The sequence below is a fragment of the Melanerpes formicivorus genome, unplaced genomic scaffold, assembly GCF_026170545.1.
Source record: "Melanerpes formicivorus ecotype bairdi unplaced genomic scaffold, bMelFor1.0.p_v2 SCAF_63, whole genome shotgun sequence".
NCBI lineage: Eukaryota > Metazoa > Chordata > Aves > Piciformes > Picidae > Melanerpes > Melanerpes formicivorus.
The window spans coordinates 1,380,694-1,404,302 of NW_027142415.1; the positions used below are offsets into that span (position 1 = coordinate 1,380,694).

Genomic DNA, 23,609 nt, shown 5'->3' on the forward strand with positions numbered 1-23,609 from the left:
AGAGAGGGTAGGATGCTTTTATTGAAAAAGAGCATGGTTTAAAGACTGTTCAATTTGAAGACAAGGGGTGGGGTGGGAGGGACATTTCCCCACTATTTCATGATGCTCCTGCAAAGGTAGAAGTCATAGATAAGTTCACATCCCATCTTGGAACAAAATCCTCTGACAGAAACCCTGACCTAGACATGTTTGAAACACACCTTCTGAAAATTAGCATATGATTAAAGAGGCAACAACTAAACAGTCTTTCAAGAATTACACAGAGATGCTTAACAGTTCCACATAGAGAAAGCATCCAGGTAAGAAACTTCAATGTCTACTCAGAAGTACTTTCTTGTTACTTTTATAGTCACAACTCCCCTGATTTTACTACAGACTTCAAAAATGACAGATTAGTATTAGTTGAGTTTTAATAACAAAGCATTGCTTCTAAATTGAAGTTGCTAAGAAACCAGGTAAAGCTCTCCTAGGCAGCAGACACACTCAGTCCATCAGTAGAAACTGCTGCATTATTTTAAAGGACAGAAACAAAGCCCTGACACAGGCCAGATTTACACACAGAGTTGGAGGGTCAAGCCACATGCAGACATCTGTATTAGCAAACTATTACAGTAATAATAAGTATAGTGTTATATATAGTATAAACAGTAAGCTATTGCACTATTAGCAAGCTAATGCTGGGAACTATTTTCAAACACAAAGGCAGGGTGGAATAGCCTGGCCACATCCCAGACTTCAAAACAAGGGGAACTCATCCACACTGACTTTCTGTGTCTTCCCATATGCCAATGAGCACAGAGAAGTCAAAAAAACAGCTATAAAGAAACCCCTAATGGATTAAGTGATAAACTACTGACAGTAGGCTTGGAAGATATGTACATGGTATACAAAGATGCACACTTAGACAAGTACACAAGAAAGGCATGTGATATCAAAAGAGCTTTGAAATGCCCCTAAACTTGTCAGAAGCTTCCATGGGCAGAACAGGACAGTTTTTAGGCACTCTAATCCTGCACAAGTTTAACTGAGAAAGGAAAGGCTCAAATACACAGATGAAGTTCACTTCCAGATTAAGTTACTGACATACATACTGGCTTTGAGAACAAGATCAGTCGCCTGCTGCTGTAAGCGCTCTCGAGCAGCTGCTAGCTCGCTTTCCACTTCTTTATGTTTGCTTAACAATGACATTTCCTCCTCCTTCACATCATCTAGCTGCTTTTGAAGAACCTAGAGGAAGAACAGCATAATGCCTGTTATTATATGCTATCACATCCAAATTTAAATGAACATTAGGTTAAAAGGTAGAGAAAAGGCATTTCAGTAAAGAAGTTTCATAGAGTCACAGAAGATTCAGTCAGGGTGGTGAGACACTGGCACAGGTTGCCCAGGGAAACTGGGGATGTCTCTTCACTGCAGGTGTTCAAGGCCAGGTTGCATGAGGCCTTGGACCTTTCAGGTCCCTTCCAACCTTAACACAACACCTTTAGGCAAGATAGTCACTAACAACCTCTTCAAGCAAGGCTGCACTGAGCACAGACTACTCGTTGTGTTTGCAGTGTCAGTTGTGTGACAGCTGTCAAATGCATTTCTGTAAGAAACAGTGCAGTCTAGAGAGACATTTCACAAGCTCCCTGGCAAACATTCCAGTTTGTCAGCATCTCCATGGTACCAGTCAACACCCTCTTTCTTTCCTCTCTCAACCTTTTTGTTTTGGAAGGGAGCAATGAATTTATGTGGACACATGATGCAAAAATATTGCCCTTTTCCCCACCCCTTCTTTTGGGGAGAGGGGAAAAGGACTTGGTTTGGGATCTTGGTCTATAAAGTGGCAAGTTTTGAGGGTCCTGCCAAACAGGAGAGAAGAGAGGAAAAACAAAAAGGGGGAAATGTTGGGGAAGATTTGCCATTGTTTGAATTAGAGAAAGCTTTGTTTAGGCTGTAGCTGAGAGAAGAATGCAAACACTTTGTAAGGAAAGGAGAGAAGCTGGGTAGAATTTGGTTGGATGGGTTAAAATGTTGGCTTGTTTCCTTGACCTGTTGTGTGCCTTAATTACACGTATGCCAGTAGAAAACAGCCAATTAAGATGTGACACCTTTGCTTTCAAAAACCCTATATAACCCTGCTGTATAACAAAGGTCTTTGCTTGCTTACATCTGGTCCTGAAAGCATTACACCGAGGCAAATCCAGACATCTCTACTTTCACAGCTGAGTGCACTACACTTTGGTATTACAATAGAGATCAATCATGTCCTGTTCACAAACAGCTGAAAGGAAGGGGACCAAAACTTCCCCCTGGATAGGGGCTTCTAGATTCTACTAAAGTACTATAAATTCCGTATGGAGAAATAAAAGACAAACTACAAACTAGAAATAACTGAAATTAGAAGTAAATGATAGAATAGAATAAACTAGGTTGGAAGAGACCTTCAAGATCATTGTGTCCAACCTATCATCCCACACCACCTAATCAACTAAACCATGCAACCAAGCACCCTATCAAGTCTCCTCCTGAACACCTCCAGTGATGGTGACTCCACCACCTCCCTGGGCAGCCCATTCCAATGGGCAATCACTCTCTCTGTGTAGAGCTTCCTCCTAACCTCCAGCCTAAACCTCCCCTGGCACAGCTTGAGACTGTGTCCTCTTGTTCTGGTGCTGCTTGCCTGGGAGAAGAGACCAACCCCCACCTGGCTACAACCTCCCTTCAGGTAGTTGTAGACAGCAAGAAGGTCACCCCTGAGTCTCCTCTTCTCCAGGATAAGCAACCCCAGCTCCCTCAGCCTCTCCTCACAGGGCTGCGTTCCAAACCCCTCACCAACTTTGTTGCCCTTCTCTGCACACATTCCAGCAAGTCAACCTCCTTCCTAAACTGAGGGGCCCAGAACTGGACACAGGACTCGAGGTGTGGCCTAACCAGTGCAGGGTACAGGGGCAGAATGACCTCCCTGCTCCTGCTGGTCACACTGTTTCTGATGCAGGCCAGGATGCCATTGGCCCTCCTGGCTGCCTGGGCACACTGCAGGCTCATGTTCAGCCTACCATCGACCAGCATCCCTAGGCAATTCAGTATACGTGTTCCAATCATTTCAACCTACTAGCCAAAACAGAGATAGAGAAGTCCCAGCCTCCAGAACAACCTATCATCTTTCTCACCTGGACATTGTTTTCTGCTGTACCAAGAGCCACCTGAAGTTTTTGGCATTTCTCCCGTAGGCTGGCAGCTTCATCCTGGACCATCTGCAGTTCGGTTTTCAGCTTTCCTAGATTCTTCCGCAAAAGACTTTCCTGGTTTTGAAATTCTTTCCTTAGCTCCACTTCTTTTTCTTTGCAAGCATGCAGGCTTTCTGCTGTGAAAAGCTGAGACCTTTTCAAAGAATCCAGTTCATGTTCATAGAAGGACTGTGCTTTGCTGAGCTTGCCTTCGTAGTCCTCAATGAGCTTTTTCCTTTCCAGTCTTAACTCTTCAACTTTAGCATTCAAGTCTTCCAGCTCCAGTCTGTGCAATTCCTCCAGCTTTTCTTGCCCCTTACTTAGAGTAGCATTCTGACTCTGATGAGTTTTCAGCAGTTCCTGAATCTCAAGCCTGTGGGCAGCTCTCAAGTCTTCCAGTGCTGTACGCTTATCCTTCTCATACTGCACCTGCAGCTGTATGAAACTTCGTAGCCGTTCCTCAAACTTCTTCCTGATCTCTTCTACTTCCCTTGACATGGTCACTACACGTTGGACATGCTGAGCTTCTGCACAAAGCTGCATATCTTCAACTCTATCCTTGTAGGCTTCAAATTCTGTCAAGGCCTGATGTTTCATCTTTTTATGATCTTCCAGTGACTCCTCCAAGACTTGGATCTTTCTCTTGAGATCCATTTCTTCCGCGACTTTACTTTTATACTGCAAGATCTTCTCTCTGGTCTCTGCAAGAATTTGCTGAATTTCTTCTTCATGAGCATCCTTAAGGGCCTGGATAGCAGCTTCGTGTTCATCATTCTTAGTGTTCAAAGCATATATTACCTAGCAACACAAAATAGTACTGCATTACAGAAAAGGCATGAGAGTTATTTGGTAGATCTTGGGGGGGGAGGGAAATAATCACCTAGGCGTGCTGAAATTTTCTTGGACAAGCTGGCAGGTTTTCATGATACAAATAAGACAGAAGAAAAAATATGGAACACTATCACATGGCAAGAAAAAAAATAAACAGCCTCATTCATCTTGATAGAGCAAGGGAATAATTTTAAGTAACTCATAAAAAACCAGCTTAACTTGCATTACTTTGATTCAGTTTTTCTGGCTTATTGTGAGAGGCTGATGAAACTTTTGACCATCTTGTCTCAAACAACCAAGTAGCAGCTGAAGCAGGAGGTGCTCTACGGAGGTGGGATAGTGAGTTGCTTCTAGCAAGTTTTCTACAGTTGCAAACAAGACCCATGGGGCATGCCAGGCATTATGGGGCAGTGGGGCAGCAGCAACCCTTCCTGCCCTCCCCCAAGACCTCTCAAGAAATCCCAGCAAGTGTGGGGATAAGAAGGTAAAAAGGGAGAGCCCAACCCCAAGTGTGCATACACTGCTGGAGGAGGGCACTGAACATCTACATAGGCATTAAGCCCCATTCATTCCCTAAATGAAGGGCATGGGTGTCTCATGGAAAACTTTAAAATGAAATGCACACAGATCAGAAATTCACAGAATGGTTTAGGGTTGGAAGGGACCCCAGAGATCATCTCATGAGTCACGAGGTCTGTGGTTACAGGTTGGACTTGATGATCTTTGAGGTCTCTTCCAACCTTGGTGACACTGTGATCTAGTTCCAACCCCTCTGCCACAGGCAGGGGCACAAGACCACATTACTCAAGGTCTGATCCAGTCTGGCCTTAAATACCTCTAGGGAAGGGGCATCCACGACCTCCCTGGGTGATCTGTTCCAGTGTCTCACCACCCTCACTGCAAAGAATTTCTTCCAGTCTAAATCTCCCCTCAAGCTTCAGTCCATTCTCTCTCATCCTATCACAACATGAATGGTGTATCATAACATTTTGCAGCAGCCTGAATTCCAACTCTTTCAAATGACTGTATTGTAAATCTCAGTATTTTTTGAAGTAATGGAACAGCTCAAAGATTAAAAAGAAAGAGTCAGCTGTAGAAGTCGATGCAGTGGATTAGCATAAGAACAAGGAAAAAGAAGCCTCTGCTAACTGAAGCAAAAGCAACCTAACAGCATTTCAGTGAAGTGGAAACCAAAACTGAAATACACTGGGACAAATCAATACATTTAAAATCCTAGCTAAAATAAATGGTTGTTGCTCAAGTTTCTGACACTCAAGAGGCAGTAAAGGCTGCAAAAGTCAGAGGTGGGCAGATAAAGCAAGTCTTGCACTCAGCAGAGAATGAATCATTTCCTGTGCCTGCTTGGAAATGCATTTTAAAATACTAGCAAATTTATTTTTTCAGTGCAACTGCATGTTATTAAGAAGCATAAACTGTTCATTTTAGTAATTAGTGTTTTTGCCAGCTACACTCTAAAAGCACCATCCACACTGTTACGTTTATATCAGGCTTTACTGTAATTTCTGTTAGCGTATCATTCCAGAGGTACAGACAGAACCACACTCCCTCCAACACCACCCAGATTGCCAGCTAAAGGCCTTGATACTTTCAACAACAGAGTTGATAATAACCTACTGAAATGCTATGTGCTTTGATATGCAGAACTATAACAGAGTAAGTCAGCAACAGTAATAACCTAACTAAATAATCCAATACTCAATGAGGTAAGGCTAAATGGGTGTTGCTGCATTAGTGCTGGGGTCTGGAACTCCATGGAATACAAACACACACACTGGTGTTCAGCCCTGTTTGCGGCTGAGAGATGAAAGTCTGACCATTTGGCTGAGAAATATTTTTGCCTCCAAACCAGATGTTGAGGCTTGGAGAGCTGACCAACTCTTTCATGGTCAGCTGCTCCTGCCAGCAATTTAGTCATGATGGAATGCTCTTCTAGTTAAATATGTGCAATTCACCTTAATACTAGTATGAAGTGCCAAATGTATTTTGCAGCATGGGAACAGAAAAATCTCTCAAGAAACATCTGTAGTTCATTCTTTCCCATTTTACATGGAAACTGATAGCTGTAAGGAAACATCACCACCACACATTACACAAACATCAGCTTTATGTCTCTGGCAAACCTTCAGTTTAGGCTTCACATGTGGGATCCTGGCTCAGGGCACTGTATTCAGCCCAGTTCAGGTGAAGCATCTTGTTTGCAGTGCCACTGGGGTGCTATTGCTCATGAGCATTGGTGCGGTCTGTATCACAGCATCGCTAAGGTTGGAAGAGACCTCAAGGATCATTGAGTCCAACCTGTCACCACAGAGCCATGACTAGACCTTGGCACCAAGTGCCATGTCCAATCCCCTCTTGAACACCTCCAGGGATGGGGACTCCACCACCTTCCTGGGCAGCACATTCCAATGACCAATGACTCTCTCCGTGAAGACCTTTCTCGTCACCTCCAGCCTAAACTTCCCCTGGCGCAGCTTGAGACTGTGTCCTCTTATTCTGGTGCTGGTTGCCTGGGAGAAGAGACCAACACCCTCCCGGCTACAACCACCTTTCAGGTAGCTGTGGAGGGCAATGAGGTCACCCCTGAGCCTCCTCTTCTCCGGGCTAAGCAACCCCAGCTCCCTCAGCCTCTCCTCATAGGGCTTGTGCTCATAGCACCTGTACCTGCAGGTTTGGAACACCAGAGCCTCCAGACCTATCCCCAGACTCTGTTAGGGCTGCACACCCACTTACTGAACTCCACAGCTATAGTGCCAACAAGGAATTGCTCCTGCATAACCTGTCAGTGAGTTGGGACAGAGGACCAATTATCTTCACCTACTGTTTAAAATCTGTAGGGTGGTGGTAGAGACAGAACAACCACGAAAGGGTAAAACAAAATGAAGCATTTCCACTTCTAAATCTGCTCTAGAGGATAGCCAAAGCAAGATTTATCAGCTCCATCCCCTGAACACACCACAAGTGCTTTTGGATAAATTGGAAATCAAGCTAATGCTAGAAGAAAGATGATCTCTTTTCCTTTTTGTTTACTTACAAACACAGCATTATTGTCCCTTACACACGCTACTGATTCACACTGATGAGTCCTCAGCACTGAGCAGACGAAAACAAAGGGTTTCTTGTATTCATTCTCCCCATTGATGCAGCACTGCTGTACAAGAAGCCACAGAAAAGGTCTTCACAGTTTCTCCTCCTCAAAACAAAGTTCAGTTTCACACTCTGCCTGCAGGTTCCCCCCCACCCCCCAAAGTCTGATCTATTTTGATTCCTATTTACCCACGAGCTTCTACAGATTCTAACCAATTCCAGCATCTAGCGGTTCCTCACAGCAGGAGAGGCTATTCAGACAGAAATATATCATGTACAGAACAAAGAGGAATTCCTCAGCAGTGCTTTGAATGGCCATGCTGGAAAATAAACCCATTTCTGGCTCATAATTGGCTCTCTACTTTCCAGACTTGTTTAAAAGGAGGAAAATTGTGCAGCCTTCAAAAAGAAAGTATGCAGCCATACCAGAAAGAAATAGAGGAGTCATAGAATCAATAAGGTTGGAAGAGACCTCAAAGATCATCAAGTCCAACCTGTCTCCCAGCACTTCATGACTACTAAACCATGGCTCCAAGTGCCACATCCAATCCCCTCTTGAACACCTCCAGGGATGGTGACTCCACCACCTCCCTGGGCAGCACATTCCAATGGCTAACAACTCTCTCTGGGAAGAACTTCCTCCTCACCTCCAGCCTAAACCTCCCCTGGCACAGCTTGAGTAGTGGAAAAGCACACTGTAAGACTCCCAGATGTTTTTGTTTGGTTTGGGGTTTTTTTTTTTCCAACCTTATGGAAGGCCTTAACCACCAAATCATCACTGGAGGTTTAATGGCAAATGCTAATTTTCCAGCATGAAAAAAGGAAACTCCAACTTGGAACTTGGCTATGCATGGAATTTTTAATGACTGCAGGAGAAATGGAGCCTCTTCCCCAGAAAAATACTACCTTGAAGTAATCTCTCTCCCCTTTCTCTGCAAAAAAATACCCATATTTTCACCAAAAAAATAAACAATCCTGTTCCAAGTAAGGACTTATTACTAAGCTCCTACTCTTTTTTCTTGATTATAGGAGCAAAATCATACAGTAAGCAAAGAAAGTCACTTTTGCTCAAATCACACCACTTGGGAGTCCAAGTTTATTCTCAAAGCTCAGCCTGAAGATGAATCTAGGGCAAGACTGCTATGGCCCACTGGGATACTTTCCAGTAAGCTACAGTATCTACCAGAAATTAAAGTTATTTCTAATTACTAGCTACCTCTCTGTATTCACACAACACTGGCTGTTAGTTTTGTCATTTCACACCAACAACTGAAAGGTTTGGCGTGTTAACCACTATAGAAACAAGATGTGCACAGAATCACAGATGAGCTGTAGTTGGAATGCCCCCACCCCCGGAGGTCACCTAGCCCAGCTTCCCCTACTCAAAGCAGACTCTAGTACAACCTGTGCTGAGCCTTGTTCGAGCAGGTTTTGAGTATCTCCAAGGAAGGAGACTTCTCAACCTCTCTGGCCAATCTGTTCTGGTACTTGCCCAGCCCTGCAGCAGAAGTGCTTTCTTGCATTTCAACTGAATTTCTTATGTTTAGGTTTGTGTCTATTACCTCCTCCTTTCATAAGGCACCACTAAGAATATGCCTTTTCTCCCCACCATCTGGTACACACACACATTCCTAAGATCCCCCTGAGCCTTCTCCTCTCCAGGCTAAACAGTCTCAGCCCTCTGCCTCTCTTAGCATGACAGATGGTCCAGTCTTCTAATCACCTTAGTGGCCTTTGCTGGACATGCTCCAGAATGTCAATGTCCCTCTCTTACTGGAAAGCCCAGAACTAGACGTAGCACTCCAGGTGTCTCAGCAGTGCTGAGTAGATGGGAAGGATGAGCTCCCTTGAGCTGCTGGCCATGCTCTTGGTAATGCAGTCCAGTATGCTGCTGGCTGCCTTTGTCACAAAAGCACATTGCTGGCTCATATTCAACTTGTGGCTGCCAGGACCCAGGGCCTTTTCTCTAAAGCCACTTTCCAGCCAGTCAAGCCCAACAATGGGCTCATTACACTGCCCCTAATGCATAACTTTGCATGAAGTTCCTGTCAGTGCATTTCTCCAGCCTGTCCAGCTCTGAATAGCAGCCCACCCACCTGCTTTATCAACCACTTGTCCCAATTTTGTATTGTCTAAAAACCCACTGAATCAGTGTTCTGTCTCATCATCCAGGTCACTAACAAAGATGTTAAACAATACTGCCTTCAGTATCAGCCCCTGGAGTACACCATTAGAGACTGGCTCCAACTGGGCTTCATGCTGCTGACCATCATATTTTAAGCCCAGCAGCTCAGGCAGTTTTCAATTCACTTTAATGTCTACTTGTATAGCACACAGCTGGAGAAAGCACAGGAATATTTCAAGCAGCAGTGAAGATGTAACAATTCTACATTTCCTTAGCAAGTCCTACAAAAAACCCCAAAGAACTGAACACACATTTTAAAGTACCTTGATAAAGACTGGGAAAGTTTGTGCAGTTCTTTCCACCACAATTTTATTTATTGAATGGTTCAGAAAAAGGAAAACAACAAAAATAATGAAAGACTGTGAATTTAAGGAAGAAAATGATAGTATCTCCATTAGAGACCTATAATAAAATGGATGGCCTGATAAAAACAGACAATTATATATCTTCATCCTAAAGCATCTCTTTGCATTCATCCCATCATCAGGGAGAGTCTTCTTCCAGAGAGCCACACTAGTGAATATTCCTCAAAAGCCATCCCATGCAATTGCAATAAAGACTTCTAACATTGCTTCTGTTTGGCAGCTAGAGTACAAGAAGGCTATTTTAAGGGAATTTTAATTGTAATGATTTGCTAGACTTGCCTCTTCTACAATACATCCTTTATTCCACATTAAATGGGAGACATGAACTCCTACTCCCAGCAATTCATCATACTGCAGTCTGTAGTAAGATTGCTCACCATTTTTCACTTCCCAGATGGGTTAGACAAGTAAGAATCTTCATCAAGACCTCAAGTTTTGGGTGTGGTGAGTTATCCTAAGGAGAAAATCTGTGCTAGCTAATATGATGAAGAAATTAAAGGCAACTAAGAAGTCCTCGTTCTTCAGCATACTTTCTTTGTTTTAAAATTCAGCAATTGAAAAAGGAGTGGCAATCTTAAATCAAGGACCACACATAAATTCAGAAGATTTGCAGGAAAAGGGAATGAAGATTACTGAGCACTCGTGTGCAACCCCACATGAAATAATTAGCTCAAGGACTGCGGCCCTGAGGTGGCTACAGGTCTGCATCACGCACATGTCAGTTTCTATATATTCAGCCTCCCAAATAAGCATGCCTAGTTCCAACTACTACTGAAAAACTCTCCATTTTCCTGTGGAAATGGAAACAAGAGGATTGGTGGAGAAAGATTGAAGAATCATTTTCATAGGCAACATAAAGAACAGGAAGCCATAAACTACCAAGCAATTATTCTGAGGCACATTGTCAGATTACTCTGCGTACAACCCAGCTTCCAACAGACCCATTTTAATTCCACAGCATTATAAACACTCCTCCCCTGGAGCTGCTGAAGGCCAGGTTGGACAGGGCCCTGAGCAACCTGGTCTAGTGGAAGGTGTCACTGCCCATAGCAGCAGTGCTGGAATTTAGATCTTTAAGGTCTCTTCCAACCTAAAACCATTCTGTGATTCTATGATAAATGATGCCTTCACTTGTTAAGGGACTGTACAGAACAACTTGCTTTGCAGCTTAAAACAACATTTAGCAGTAGACAGTAAGCTTGCTGATGTTCTCTAACAATTTTTCAAGGTCCAGCCCCAAATTTAGCTGTCAAACAGGATTTCTGCTTTGGTTTGTTAATATGTGTCTCCTAAGTGAGGACAGATTTTGATACTTAGTTTTCTGTTATGCTTTTGGTAGATTCTCTTCCTAATTCTAATCTATACTTCAATAGAACTTCTATGGCATTCTACCTATAGCTGAAGGGTTAGAAAGACTATGTACAATACAGCTTCCAAAACAACATGGATGTTAGGAAGAAGTTCTTCATAGAGAGACTGATTACTCATTGGAATGGACTGCCCGGGGAGGTGGTGGAGTCACCATCACTGGAGGTGTTTAGAAGGAGACTTGATGGGGTGCTCAGTGCCATGGCTTAGTTGATTAGATGGTGCTGGACGATAGCTTGGACACAATGATCTCAAAAGGTCATTTCCAACCTGGTTTATTCTATTCTTTCTCTTCCATAGAAGTGTAAAGCTATTTATGATGAAAAGTCCATTAAAAATGACCAAGCTTAGTGCACACCAACAGAGCTTTGTACAGTTCAGAAATGTGTCCTTTCACAGATAAAAAGTTAAATAAATGCTTGCACTTGTTAATTTCCATTACATTTTAATTACACCTCAGAGCCACTATGTAAAATACACTAGAACTCAATGCAATTAATTCATTGATATGTCATGAAAATGGAACATTAGTGATACTGGTGTATCATAAAAAAAGGAGGAATGTGCTCCCCAGCCCAAACAAAGATTGCAAACAGCAGCAGAAAGCAGGTATGGACTGATTACCAAAGCATTAAGTAACCACAAATTCCCTTTCACCACCAGGAATTAGGCTTACTTTCTACTCCACCACAAAAAAGCTAATAACCAACATAAGACAAAGAAGCCTGATCACTGAGTATCTCAGGCCATGTGACAACACAAACCAACCAACGAACCCCACCAACCAAACAACCAAACCCTGAAAGCTGAACTTTTCAGTGTTTTGTGAACATCTGCAGGGAAGTGATACAAGCTTCCTTACAAGGCTCTTAAGCTGCACCACAGAGAAAATTCGTATCTGGTAATGCTGTACTGTACTTCAGAAGGCAAGATATGCAATGAGCTGTTAATGCCGAAGTCCTCTAATCTATATCCCTCATATACTATACATGTCAAGAAGTGAAACCTTCATTTCAGCTTCAGCTTCCACCCTGTCCCAGTTGCCTAAGGACAGACAAGTTTCTAAATATAAGATATGCAGTCTACTATGCTATGTGATTTCTGCTTGAACATAACAGCACAGGGAAAGAATGAACAGTGGTGAAGGTGTAACCACCAGAACGTTGATGTTTCAACATCTGACGCAGGCTGTCTGGACTCTCAGCACAAAACCCACTGTTCATAAAAGGCAAACACAAGTGTATGAGAACATAAATGAATAAATAAATCAGCTATACTGTATACTCCAGGCTGTTAAGCAATAAATCTGACTTGAATTAGAATGTCAGAGACTCAAATTGCTTCAAGAGTGATGCCTATCCCCCCAGAAAAGAGCATGTAAGAGTTGATCAAAGAGGATGTATGAGAGGGAACTCCACTGTGATAAAAGGTACTCAGAAAATGAACAGGCCTAGTTTAGGAACTAATTTTGCACACAGCCTGGGTGAAGTACTTCTTCCTGTTACAGGCTGGTTTAGGATGCACTTACACCTGCCACCCAATGCCCTTATGCTGGGAAAGATGTGGCAGTATCCACACTCAATCAACCTCCCTTTTCAATTCTGCCATGCTAATCTCTATCAGTCAGGTTATGTCAGAAATAACCATCACAAATCTATAGTGTGCTTAGCTTTAGGCCATTTCCTAAGACAGTTAAATCTTGAGAAGCAGACTGAAGAAAGGAGAAAAAAAAAGATTTAGTGACAGATGTACAAATTTCCCAATCTGCCTCCTGGTGAGAAAGAATCCCATTTCCCCTCCAATCATCTATCTAGAATATAGTTGACACATCTGCTATATAATTAGACTTTAAATTGCTGCAAGGAATACAGAATAGGCCAAAGGGCTACTCCAAGACATGTCTTAGGCACTGAGCTGCACTTCCTTACAGAATTAATTCTGGAGGATATGCATATTTTATCTGAGCCTTTCAGGTACAGAGATCCCTGGAGGAAATTAAGGCAGTAGATTTGTGTTGCATCTGTTTGTGGGCATTTAGATAGGGAACAATGCACTGGAAAGTTCTCTGAGCTGAGCAACTGACTTTGTATTGAGGAGATAACGGCAGTGTGCCCTTGGCACGACAGTAAAAACAACATAGCAAAGACCTTCAGTCCACAAGAATTGTTCCATGTACAAACAAATGCATTTTCTCTCAGTACCACGATATGAAGGACAAAGCTACCCAAGATAAAAAGTAGCATCAGTCAAGCAGAGAAATCGGGGTAAAAGTAGCCATCATGGAAATCTGTATTGCTGGTTTTGATTAAAATTAAACACATTTATTTTGACATTGCAAGATGCAATTTCCTCTTCTGCAGAGAGCTACAAGAGGTTTTAAATCTAAGGTCTGTTGGGCAACATCCAGAAACAGAATATATGCCTTCAATGAATTTTAAGACAACTGCATTTCCTTAAAATCCTGCAAGTCCTTAAAAGGTTTAGAATGCCATTACTTGAGAACAGAATTAAAGCAAGTACAAAAGCTGATGGAAAACATCAAGGTTTGTGTTGCATTTCCCCCAAGTCAGCTTAGGACACCTCTCCTCTAGAGCTTTGATAGCATGAATAAAATGTTGCCACTCATTTAAATATTCTCAAACTTCAAAGTTGCTGACTGAAAGAAGTCCCTGAAAAATACTAGTGGATATTTTTATCTCCACTTATTTTCTTTTTGTCAGGCTTTTGGGAAGCCACTACAAAATGGCATGGCACAGCACACATTTTCACTGTACTTACCCACTAGTGTTCAATGTAATTAATGTTACAGCTCCTTACATTGACTACAAACAAGCACTGGGCAGTTGTAGTTGTGTAAAGTGGGCCTCTACAGAGATCTTGCTATAAGGGAACTGTACTGGTTTGCATCACTGATGTAAAACTCACTTGCTTTTGACATTCCAGTTGCTGAAGGAGCCCCCACCAAAGCTGGAGAGGGAGTATTTAGAAGGGCCTGTGGTGACAGGACAAGGGACAATGGCTTTAAACTAGAGCAGGGTAGATTTAGATTAGACATCAGGAAGAAGTTCCTTACTATGAGGGTAGTGAGGCACTGTAATGTGTTGCCCAGAGACGTTGTGGATGCCTCATCCCTGGCAGTGTTTCAGACCAGGCTGGATGAGGCTTTGAGCAACCTGGTCTAGTGGGAGTCCTGTCCATGCAGGGGGTTGGAATTGAAGGTTCCTTCCAACTCAAGCCGTTCTATGATCTGTGCACAGCGAAGTGAACATGTTGAGGCGGGCCGCGTTCAGCACCGCTGCAGGTGCCCGGCCATTGGCGCGCCGCATGTTCAGCACCAGGGACAGCGGCAGCAAGTCAGGACAGACCTCGCAGCTAAACTCGAGGATTTTTAAGTTCTTTGACAAAATACCGAGGGAGGCTTTGCTTCCACGATGAGAGAATTGTCTTTAATTCTCTCCGTACACTTAAAGAATTTCTTCCCTCTTCTATGATACCATACAAGAATCCATTTTCTGTAGATGAGAACACTGGCAGCAAATCTAGAATCAACTATTTTGGTTGGAAAAGACTTCAAGATTGAGTCCAGTCATTCACCCGACATCATCATGGCCATTAAACCAGCCATTCATTAGGTCATGCCAGCCAGGACTTAAATTTAAGGAGCTACATTTACCAGAATTTCATAGAGGCAGATACAGAGGCACAGGTATCTGGTAGTGAAAGAATATTCTACTTCCATCCACAACTTTGACCAACACAACAGTTTTCTACAAGCAGGAAATTTAGCTTCTCTCAGCAACAGGGATCATAGGCCCATAAGAACCAAACACAAAACACTCTAATTTGCCATTAAAAAAATAATTACACAAAGATCTACGTCAAAAAAGATGTTATATTGTGGGCTATGGAATACAATTCATTGCAGAGTATCAACTCACAGCTATGGACAACAACACAAACCAACAGAACTTAAACTTGCCTCAGGCTCTTTGCTTGTACAGAAGGTGCGAGGATATTTAATATAGCAGTGCCTGCCCCAACAGAAATTGCAAGAATTACAATCTCATGCACTGTCAGTTGAGGTGGTGAGAAGCAGAACATGGAAATAGAGGAAGGTAAGAGAGGAACTACAGAAGTAGAGAACGGCCACAGAACATACCCAGATCAGCTCAGAGAACAAGTGAAGTGTCCTTCCTGCCAAAGATCAGTTTCTATTGCAGAACATATTTTTGCAAATCTCAGTATGCAGCAAAGAACTATATCCTTTTTAAAAGTAAAAACAAGAAAAGAAGGGGGAGAGGGTAAGGACTGAGTGATTTTTATGACACAGCAACTTAATGGAACAAAATTAATGCTGTGTTGGATACAATATGGAAAGCGAGTGAACAACTCATCCAAGTGAATGGATCAAAAATTTCTTATGTTCTACCACCCAGCAGCACAACACAAAAAGTATTATTTTTATGTATATATAAATAAGTAATGAAGATATCAAACATCATTGGTTTTGCAGAACAGGTTAATATTGGAAAGAGAGACATACACAAATCTTTAAGGTGTTTAATTCCCCCCCCTTTTTTTTAAGCCTGGAAACACATCCTCCATTACCTATGACTACCAGCTACAAATCAACTTTGTGGTTTTTGAAGTGTGAAACCTAAACTTAGTGACACAAAATAGATTAAGAAAACATTAAAAAAAAAGGTCCTTTCCCCTAATCTTGATTAGGGAACTAATGTACCATCACACTCAAACTTGAACAGGACAAAGTCACAGGAGATTACTGAAGTACAGCACGACCCATCCGAACACATCAGCATGTATGCTGCAGAACACTTGATCTGAGGAGGCAGTGTCAGCCACCCTTTGCTAGAAGTTATAGCTTTCAGTCACATTGTGAGCAAAACCATTGTTCAATTACAAGCCTCTGGATTATAGCCCACCTCTTTTCTAACCACATTACTATTCAGGCTTCCCAAAATGAAATTCGAGGAAACTGCCTGGAACAATTTCTCTTTTCATGAGATTATGCTTAGCATGTAGTTCTTACAATCATATCATTTTTAGCTAAAAGGCTGTCTTTCACTTAATGGAAGCACCTGGAACAAGGAGGACTTCATGAACTTTTTAACAGTAGCTATTTTTAAAGGCTGTCATTTTGAGCTTAGCCAAGTGACAACCTCAGCAAAAGGTTGTTCCTCCTCATAGCTTTCCAGATTGAGTTAAAAAAGCCTGACTGAGGGAGCAGAACCAGGTAATATGCATTAAGTAGGACAAGATGGTGAATAGCTTCAGACTGTTTTTGTTTCTTCTGGTTATTTTTAGACAGCAATGCCTTTGGTTATTGGTATGACATCAGTCATTAGAACAATATACAGAAGCCTGGCTTACTACTGCCAAACTCGTATCAGCCAAGAGTCATGCTCATCTGATTTCATAATGTTATGTTGAGGTTTGCTAGATTTAGCAGTAAGCCTGCAAAGAGCAAAAAAAACCTTAGTGACCATTAAAGGTAACGTCCCCCTTCTCCACAGGGTTAACAAGAGGGTGAAGTTTTCAATGGAGCCTTGAAGGGGTAGGGAAACAGCAGTATCACTGACAAAGTATCTGTTTTATTAAAGCCAAAGCCCGAGTTTAAATAATGAGATATTGAAAGAATTCCAGTGGCTACTTAAGGCTGACAGTTACTGTACTACTACAGTGATGTGACAATAAATTTATACTCATGTATCAGATGCAGCACATGTCTAATTTTACTTCTCTATATGAAGAAATAAAGTGCACCACACCAGCAGGCTGCAGGATAACACAGACATTACCAAATACAAACAATCCTGTTAATGAATACAGCTTTACAATGGTTGAAAACCATACTGAACAACTACTAAGATTAAATTGCAACTGGATTTTTGCTCTAGCAGGAAGGCTCATTTTGAAACCACCTCTGTGCACATCTATGACACTCCAGATACCAAAAGAAGACTGTCTTCTGCTGACACATTGTTGTAAAGACCTGACAAATCAACTCCCTCAAGGACTGAGTACTTCAGAGGGCTGTGTCCATACTAACTTAGTAGTGTACAAAGAAATTAAACTACAAATACCTTGTACAATTACATTGAGTTCAACTAGTTCATTTTCCAGATTTATATAAAAGACTGTCCTGCTTACAACTGTTGCATCTGGAGGAAAGCATTTCAGTATTATGTTCTTAACTCTGGCACTTCTTGATTTCATCTAAATTGAGATAACAGCAAAAGCCTTCTTTCAGAATGCAGTACTTAGCCCAAAAAAACAATTGCTGCTAAAAAGCTCAAAATCAAACTAAACTTAAAACATTTTTTCCCCCATGGGATTTATAACATCACATGTGGAAAGCAGCTAAATGTTGACAGATTTTCAACTTCATGGCTCCTGCACTATCAGGATGCATTTGTTGCCTCCATATTTGTTGTTCTTCAGTTTGGAGGTTTTCACATGTTAGCAACACTAAACTCAGTAATAAAACCCTCTTCTTACAGGTTTTCTTTAACTATCCTTATTATACTGATGTATCAGATGTAACAGCTGAAGTACATGTCAGAGCAAGAGCATCTAACAGCTTTCTAGTTCTTGTAACTCTCTTATTTATAGCAGTGAATAAGCATAGAGCAAGAGGATACATTGAGAATCACAGCATCATTTAGGCTGGAAAATCTAGGATCATCAAGGCCAACTGCAAATCTAACACTGCCAAGTCCACCACTATACCATGTCCCAAAGTGCCACATCACAATATTCATTCTCTCCCCCAGTGTATTGATCTTTTCATTTTAATTGCTTTTAATGTTTGCACAACATTAAAAAACCCTCAAAAACAACCTCAGAGAAGCTGATATATGCACAAGCACGTCAGTAGCTTAGGCATGCAAATGTGTGATCAGACAGTTTTTCAGCAACATCACACTTCCAGTTACACACAGGCAGAAAGTATCTCTAAAACATTGAGCTGGCAGTAGTCTAGAAGAGCCCTGAGTTACTAGTGAACCATTAAGGGTATGGAGGTGGAAAGCAAAGGAATTTTTAGGGGTTGTAGGGGTTTTTATTATTACATGAAACATTTCATTGTTGTCTCACTCCTTTCTTCTTCACGTCTTGTGACAAAAGGCTGTAAAGTCACTGACCTAATTCACACATACCACAACACTGAGCTCTAAAACACAGCCTCTGTAAGTCCATACAGCACCCTGCAGCCTGCCCTTATAACTGTGCAATGATAGCAGATAGAAAACTACGAGGGATACATGGTCTGGAGGTCTTCAAGATATCAGAATAACTAACTTCTTTCCTTGAGTCTTGACTAGGAATAAACAGCATTAAAAGAGAGTTCCTAAGCTTCACACCAGGACTGTCAAATCTTTATTTTTAGTTTTTAAACATGGGAAGGTCTAAATTAGAAGCTGCAGCTGCTTCAAAGCTATTCTAAGTTCTTCAACCAGAAAGTGCTCAGATAAAGACAATAACTGTTGATTATATTTAAGGTCTGAAGATGGTTTTGGGAGCCTAAAAGCTCTATGTGATTTTTCTGAACTATCCCAGACGGTATTAAAGCCCTGCCATTTTTACCCAGTCCCATCTTTGCCCTTATACCACCATCAGCACAGAAAACAACTCTTCTGTGAACAACTTCTGCTAAGAGCGTAACTACTGCCAAGTAAGGACACAGTGAGAACACCACATGGACAGAGCCAGACAAGATGGAGAGACTTCACCAGCAGGATGAAAAAAGAAAAACCTTAAGAAATTTGCTTTAAAAATAGAATACAACAGAATTAACAAGGTTGGAAAAGACCTTTGGGATCATAGAGTCCAACCTATCATCCAACATTACCTAATCAACCAAACAGCACCAAGTGCCCCATCTAGTCTCTTCCTAAACACCTCCAGTGATGGTGACTCCACCAACTCCCTGGGCAGCACATTCCAATGGCCAATCTCTCTTTCTGTGAAGAACTTCTTCCTAACATCCAGCCTAAACCTCCCCTGGGACAGCTTCAGACTGTGTCGTCTTGTTCTGGTGCTGGTTGCCTGGGAGAAGAGACCAGCCCCCCACCTGGCTACAACCTCCCCTCAGGTAGTTGTAGACAGCAATAAGGTCTCCTCTGAGCCTCCTCTTCTCCAGGCTAAGCAACCCCAGCTCACTCATCCTCTCCTCATAGGGCTGTGCTCCAAACCCCTCACCAGCTTTGTTGCCCTTAAAAATACTGTCTCTCAGTTCCTGTCTTCAGTCTCTCTCTTCTTGAGGGACTTCAGCTGTCTCTGGTGTAATTAACACAAACCCAAATTAAACATCTCCAGAGAAATGTAAAAGAATTTAACACCTAATAGTACATTTTTTGTACCTTCCAGTCCTTGCAAACTATTTTATGCACTAACAAAACACACCACTTATTCCCACATTACCAGTCAGGAGCATATGCATCAATTTTGACATCCCAATCTGCAGTCAGATCACACCCGCCTCTAAATTTCCGTTCTTTTCATGCAATCCCAGAACTGTTAGCAAATACTGGCCTGCTGCCAATGTTAGCACACATTGGAGGGATGGCATAAGGTTGCTTAAAAAACTAAAACTCGAGTTTGCACAAAACTGTTAATGGCATCAACTACCACACGATGACAGCTAACATCAAAACAGTTCTACAGGCTTTATGTTTTCATTTTTTCCCCTCACTGTGCACAGAGACCCTTCTGCAAGAGGCTTAGTTTTGCTTCCTGAGGCAGAATACTTCCAAATAAATACTGGCAAAGTTTCACTGGAAGTTTCTCTAGAGTTTAATTTTCTTCTATTATATATATATATGAAAGAGGAAGAGCATTGTTATTAAATCCTTAGACTTGATACAAGAGCTACGTTGATAGTCATTTTGGTAACACTTGATCCTCGTCTAGTGCAAATTTCTGCACAATCAAATGCCAGTGGCATCCTGGCCTGCATCAGAAATAGTGTGGCCAGCAGGAGCAGGGAAGTCATTGTGCCCTGTACTCAGCATGGGTTAGGCCACACCTTCAGTACTGTGTCCAGTTCTGGCCTCCTCAATTTAACAAGGACATTGAGACACTTGAACATGTCCAGAGAAGGGCAACGACGCTGGGAAGAGGCCTTGAACACAAGCCCTATGAGGAGAGGCTGAGGGAACTGGGATTGTTTAGCCTGGAGAAGAGGAGGCTCAGGGGAGACCTTCTTGCTCTCTACAACTACCTGAAGGGAGGTTATAGCCAGGAGGGGGTTGGTCTCTTCTACCAGGCAAGCAGCACCAGAACAAGAGGACACAGTCTCATGCTGTGCCAGGGGAAGTTTAAGCTCCAGGTGAGGAGAAAGTTCATCACAGAAAGAGTAATTGGCCATTGGAATGTGCTGCCCAGGGAGGTGGTGGAGTCACTGTCCCTGGAGGTGTTCAAAAAAATTGGATGTGGCACTTCAAGCCATGGTTTAGCTGTCATGAGGTGTTAGGTATCAGGTAATAGGTTGGACTTGATGATCTCTGAGGCCTTTTCCAACCTGGTTGATTCTATGATTCTAAGATCAACCCAAATGATCAAGATTGCTTGCCAAGAGTTCACTTTCTGAAGAATCATTACTATAAGTTAAACCCTATGGCTCTTACTTCCATGGCACTGCATTCTGATAGCTGAGGGAGAACTTTTAACTATATAAAAATAAAAAGGCATAACCATCTGAATTTAAGAGCATCAAATTTGAAATGTATTCTTTGAAATAAATCTACTATCTACACTGCCAAGCAACTCTCTTGGTTAATTCTCTCAGTGGGTTAACTATTATACATTAACACCTATTCTCTGAGTACTTCCCTCTAAGGTAGGAAGTCAGAAAGGAAAACAAAGTAGAAAATTAAGGGGGTTTAAAACCAACCAACCCCCCCCCAACAACAAAACAAACATGAAAAACCCCAACCAACCCCCCAAAACCCTAAACCTCCAAAGAAAACCCACACCAGCACTTTCCCCCATCCAAAACCCCCAAAACAAAACCATAAACCAAAACCAACCAACCCACACAAACCCACCATAACTCCCCACAAAAAGCAACACAAAACAAAACCAAACCAACAACAAAAAACCCAACCCAAAAACCTCACAACAAACCCAACTCAAACCATTTCTCAAATTCACACTGTAAAGTGATGGCAGATTTGAGAAGAGAACTCCAGTCTCAGGAGACCCCACTCTAGTTTCTTGTTTACTCAACTATAGTGCTTCTCAGATAACTTTGTTGCCTTAGCCTTTGAACTAGCTGAGGCTGTTTGGAACTCTTCCACAACTGAACTATCCAGCCTTAAGCACGTACCAGGGGAAAAGATGGGGAGTTCTACACAGTTTATTCCTCTTTATTAAACATACAGATCATCTGTGTGTCACCTACAGACTCTTCTTCCAGTTACCACAACATTGCTGTAACTAACATCACGCAACCACATAAATCATGACTGCCGTTGCATAATCCCCACATGGACCCCCTGCAGATATTCCACAGAAGGCAAAGATTTACATGGATTTCACAGGTCTTGCACAACAGACGTTGCAGACACTTTAAGGATGCAGATATTTCAATCACAAATGCTCAAGCTGCCAACTAAAGCAAAAAACAACAAAATAAAGCCACTCCTGGCAAGTGGAAAAACTAATCCCACTCTCCCCCGCTGATGTAAGCACAGCAGCAACTTGCCTTTTTTTTTGTTGTCTATTCCAGTTGTCTTATGCAAACTTATTAAATATACATATGCATATTTCCATCTGCAGCAGGCATAATTCAGCCCTGCATTAGCACTCCAGCATGCAGTGGTACAAACCTATCTATGCAATCTCCTAATCGCAGCTCATCATTTCTTGTTGGCTTTAATCTTTGTGTCAGATGCTACTTTATCCCCAAGCTGGTACACAGACCTTCCAAAAGGCCTAAAAATAAAGAGCTTAGGCTGAAATGACAATTTACCACAGTCTCCACACATGAGAGAGTATCATTTTATTTTTGAAAGCTGCATTTCTATCTACTTGGTTTACTTTCCCCTGTGAACTGAGCATATTAAATCAAGTAAGTTTTTCCTCCCTGCCCAAAAGCAAAAACATGGTTAAGCACTTCAGAAGTGTTGTGCTCTCCATAATTTGTATCTTACTTTGTCTCACTCCGGATTACTGATTAAATCTGCTTATTAAACAAATATCACTTTTTCCTTAGTGTTTCTGTATTGTTTTGACTGAAACAGCAAATTCTCTCTAAATAAGGCAAAAACATGACAGAGGAATCCTCATTTTGGAATCTTACATTTACTTCATGAATGACCTGCACCCTCTGAGGGGAAAGCATTTACTTCTGCTGCTACTCATAGCTTGTAATGCAAACTGTTTAAGTGTAGGCAAAAATAAACTCTTAAGTCAACATTTCTTCTATCAGAAGACAGAAGCTGTTTGGGTAGCTCAACTACTACATGTAGCCCTTTGGCAATGTCCCATTGCATATTCAGAGTCAGACTTTATTGATGGGCTTGTTTTGACCTGGTAAAGCACCTCACTCCAGCTCTAAACCCACTGAAAGGCTTACTGAGAAGAGTTAGAAGATAAAAATGGGGAAGACAGTTGGAAAGTGTGTGAGAAGTGTGGTATATAATTAAGAAGTGGTTTTCTTAAGAAGATTCTAGTTTACTGATGAGGCATTCTGTATACTTCAGTGAGGAAGCATTTGACAAAGCTAGAACAGAAGGACTTGGTCAAAAGACTTTCACCACAATATCCTATCTTCTTCATATCAGTTTACTTCCAGAAATCTGCTGCAAAGTCAAGTCAATTCTTCTCTGACAGTTAACTTACAGAAATAAGCACATTTATATCTTTCCTCTGTAGCTTGAGTCCTTTCTAAGGATGAATTTCTGCAGCCATCTAACAACTCAGGCTTCAGATGCTAGAGCAGGTTAGAAAGTTTAGCTAACACTTTACCCAGAAGTTTCTATACTTAAGCCTCTGTTTCTGAAAGGCCAAGTAACAAATAGGAATGTAGGACCTGAACCTCCCAACTATTAAATTAATGCTATGGAATACTTTTAGCCTTAATCTTTAAATATTTAATCATGGTGTTGCAGTAGGAGCAGCACAAATATTTTTACTATACATTGTGCTTTCCACCTATAAATTCTGTTCTCCACTCCAGACCATCAGTCAGTACAAAGCTAAGCTGCTTTTCCAAGTGTTCTCCCTAAAACTGGAAAATAGAACACAAACAAAACCAATACTACAGTCTGCAAATCACGGGGTAACAAATACAAGCTTCCAGTCAGAAGTCTCATTCATATGTAAACTCCCTGTACAAGAGCATAGTTTACACTCATTTTAAATTGGTGAGAAGACAATTCATAGCTTTTAGTTGCACTACTCTGAACTCTTTGGCAGGACAGACACACACAGAGTTTCCAGAATTTTAGGAGAACTCTACTATGGGTCATAAAATACCTTCTAAAACCACAGGATTTACATTCAACCTCTTCATGTCTC

At 41.8% G+C, this 23,609-nt stretch overlaps 1 protein-coding gene across 8 annotated transcripts in view; it reads right to left on the reverse strand.

Moving 5' to 3' along the window:
* FAM184A (family with sequence similarity 184 member A) overlaps positions 1-23,609 on the reverse strand; it is a 68,981-nt gene that overhangs the window by 43,285 nt on the left and 2,087 nt on the right. For all 8 annotated transcript variants that reach the window (XR_010990294.1, XM_068162307.1, XM_068162306.1 and 5 more), the window contains exons 2-3: positions 3,156-4,010; positions 1,092-1,227 (exon numbers count right to left, since the gene is read on the reverse strand). Coding sequence is in view for 7 of the 8 variants with exons in the window: in XM_068162307.1 (XP_068018408.1) it covers positions 1,092-1,227; positions 3,156-4,010 (991 nt within the window). In the remaining variant the exon portion in view is untranslated. The remainder of the gene's footprint in view (positions 1-1,091; positions 1,228-3,155; positions 4,011-23,609) is intronic.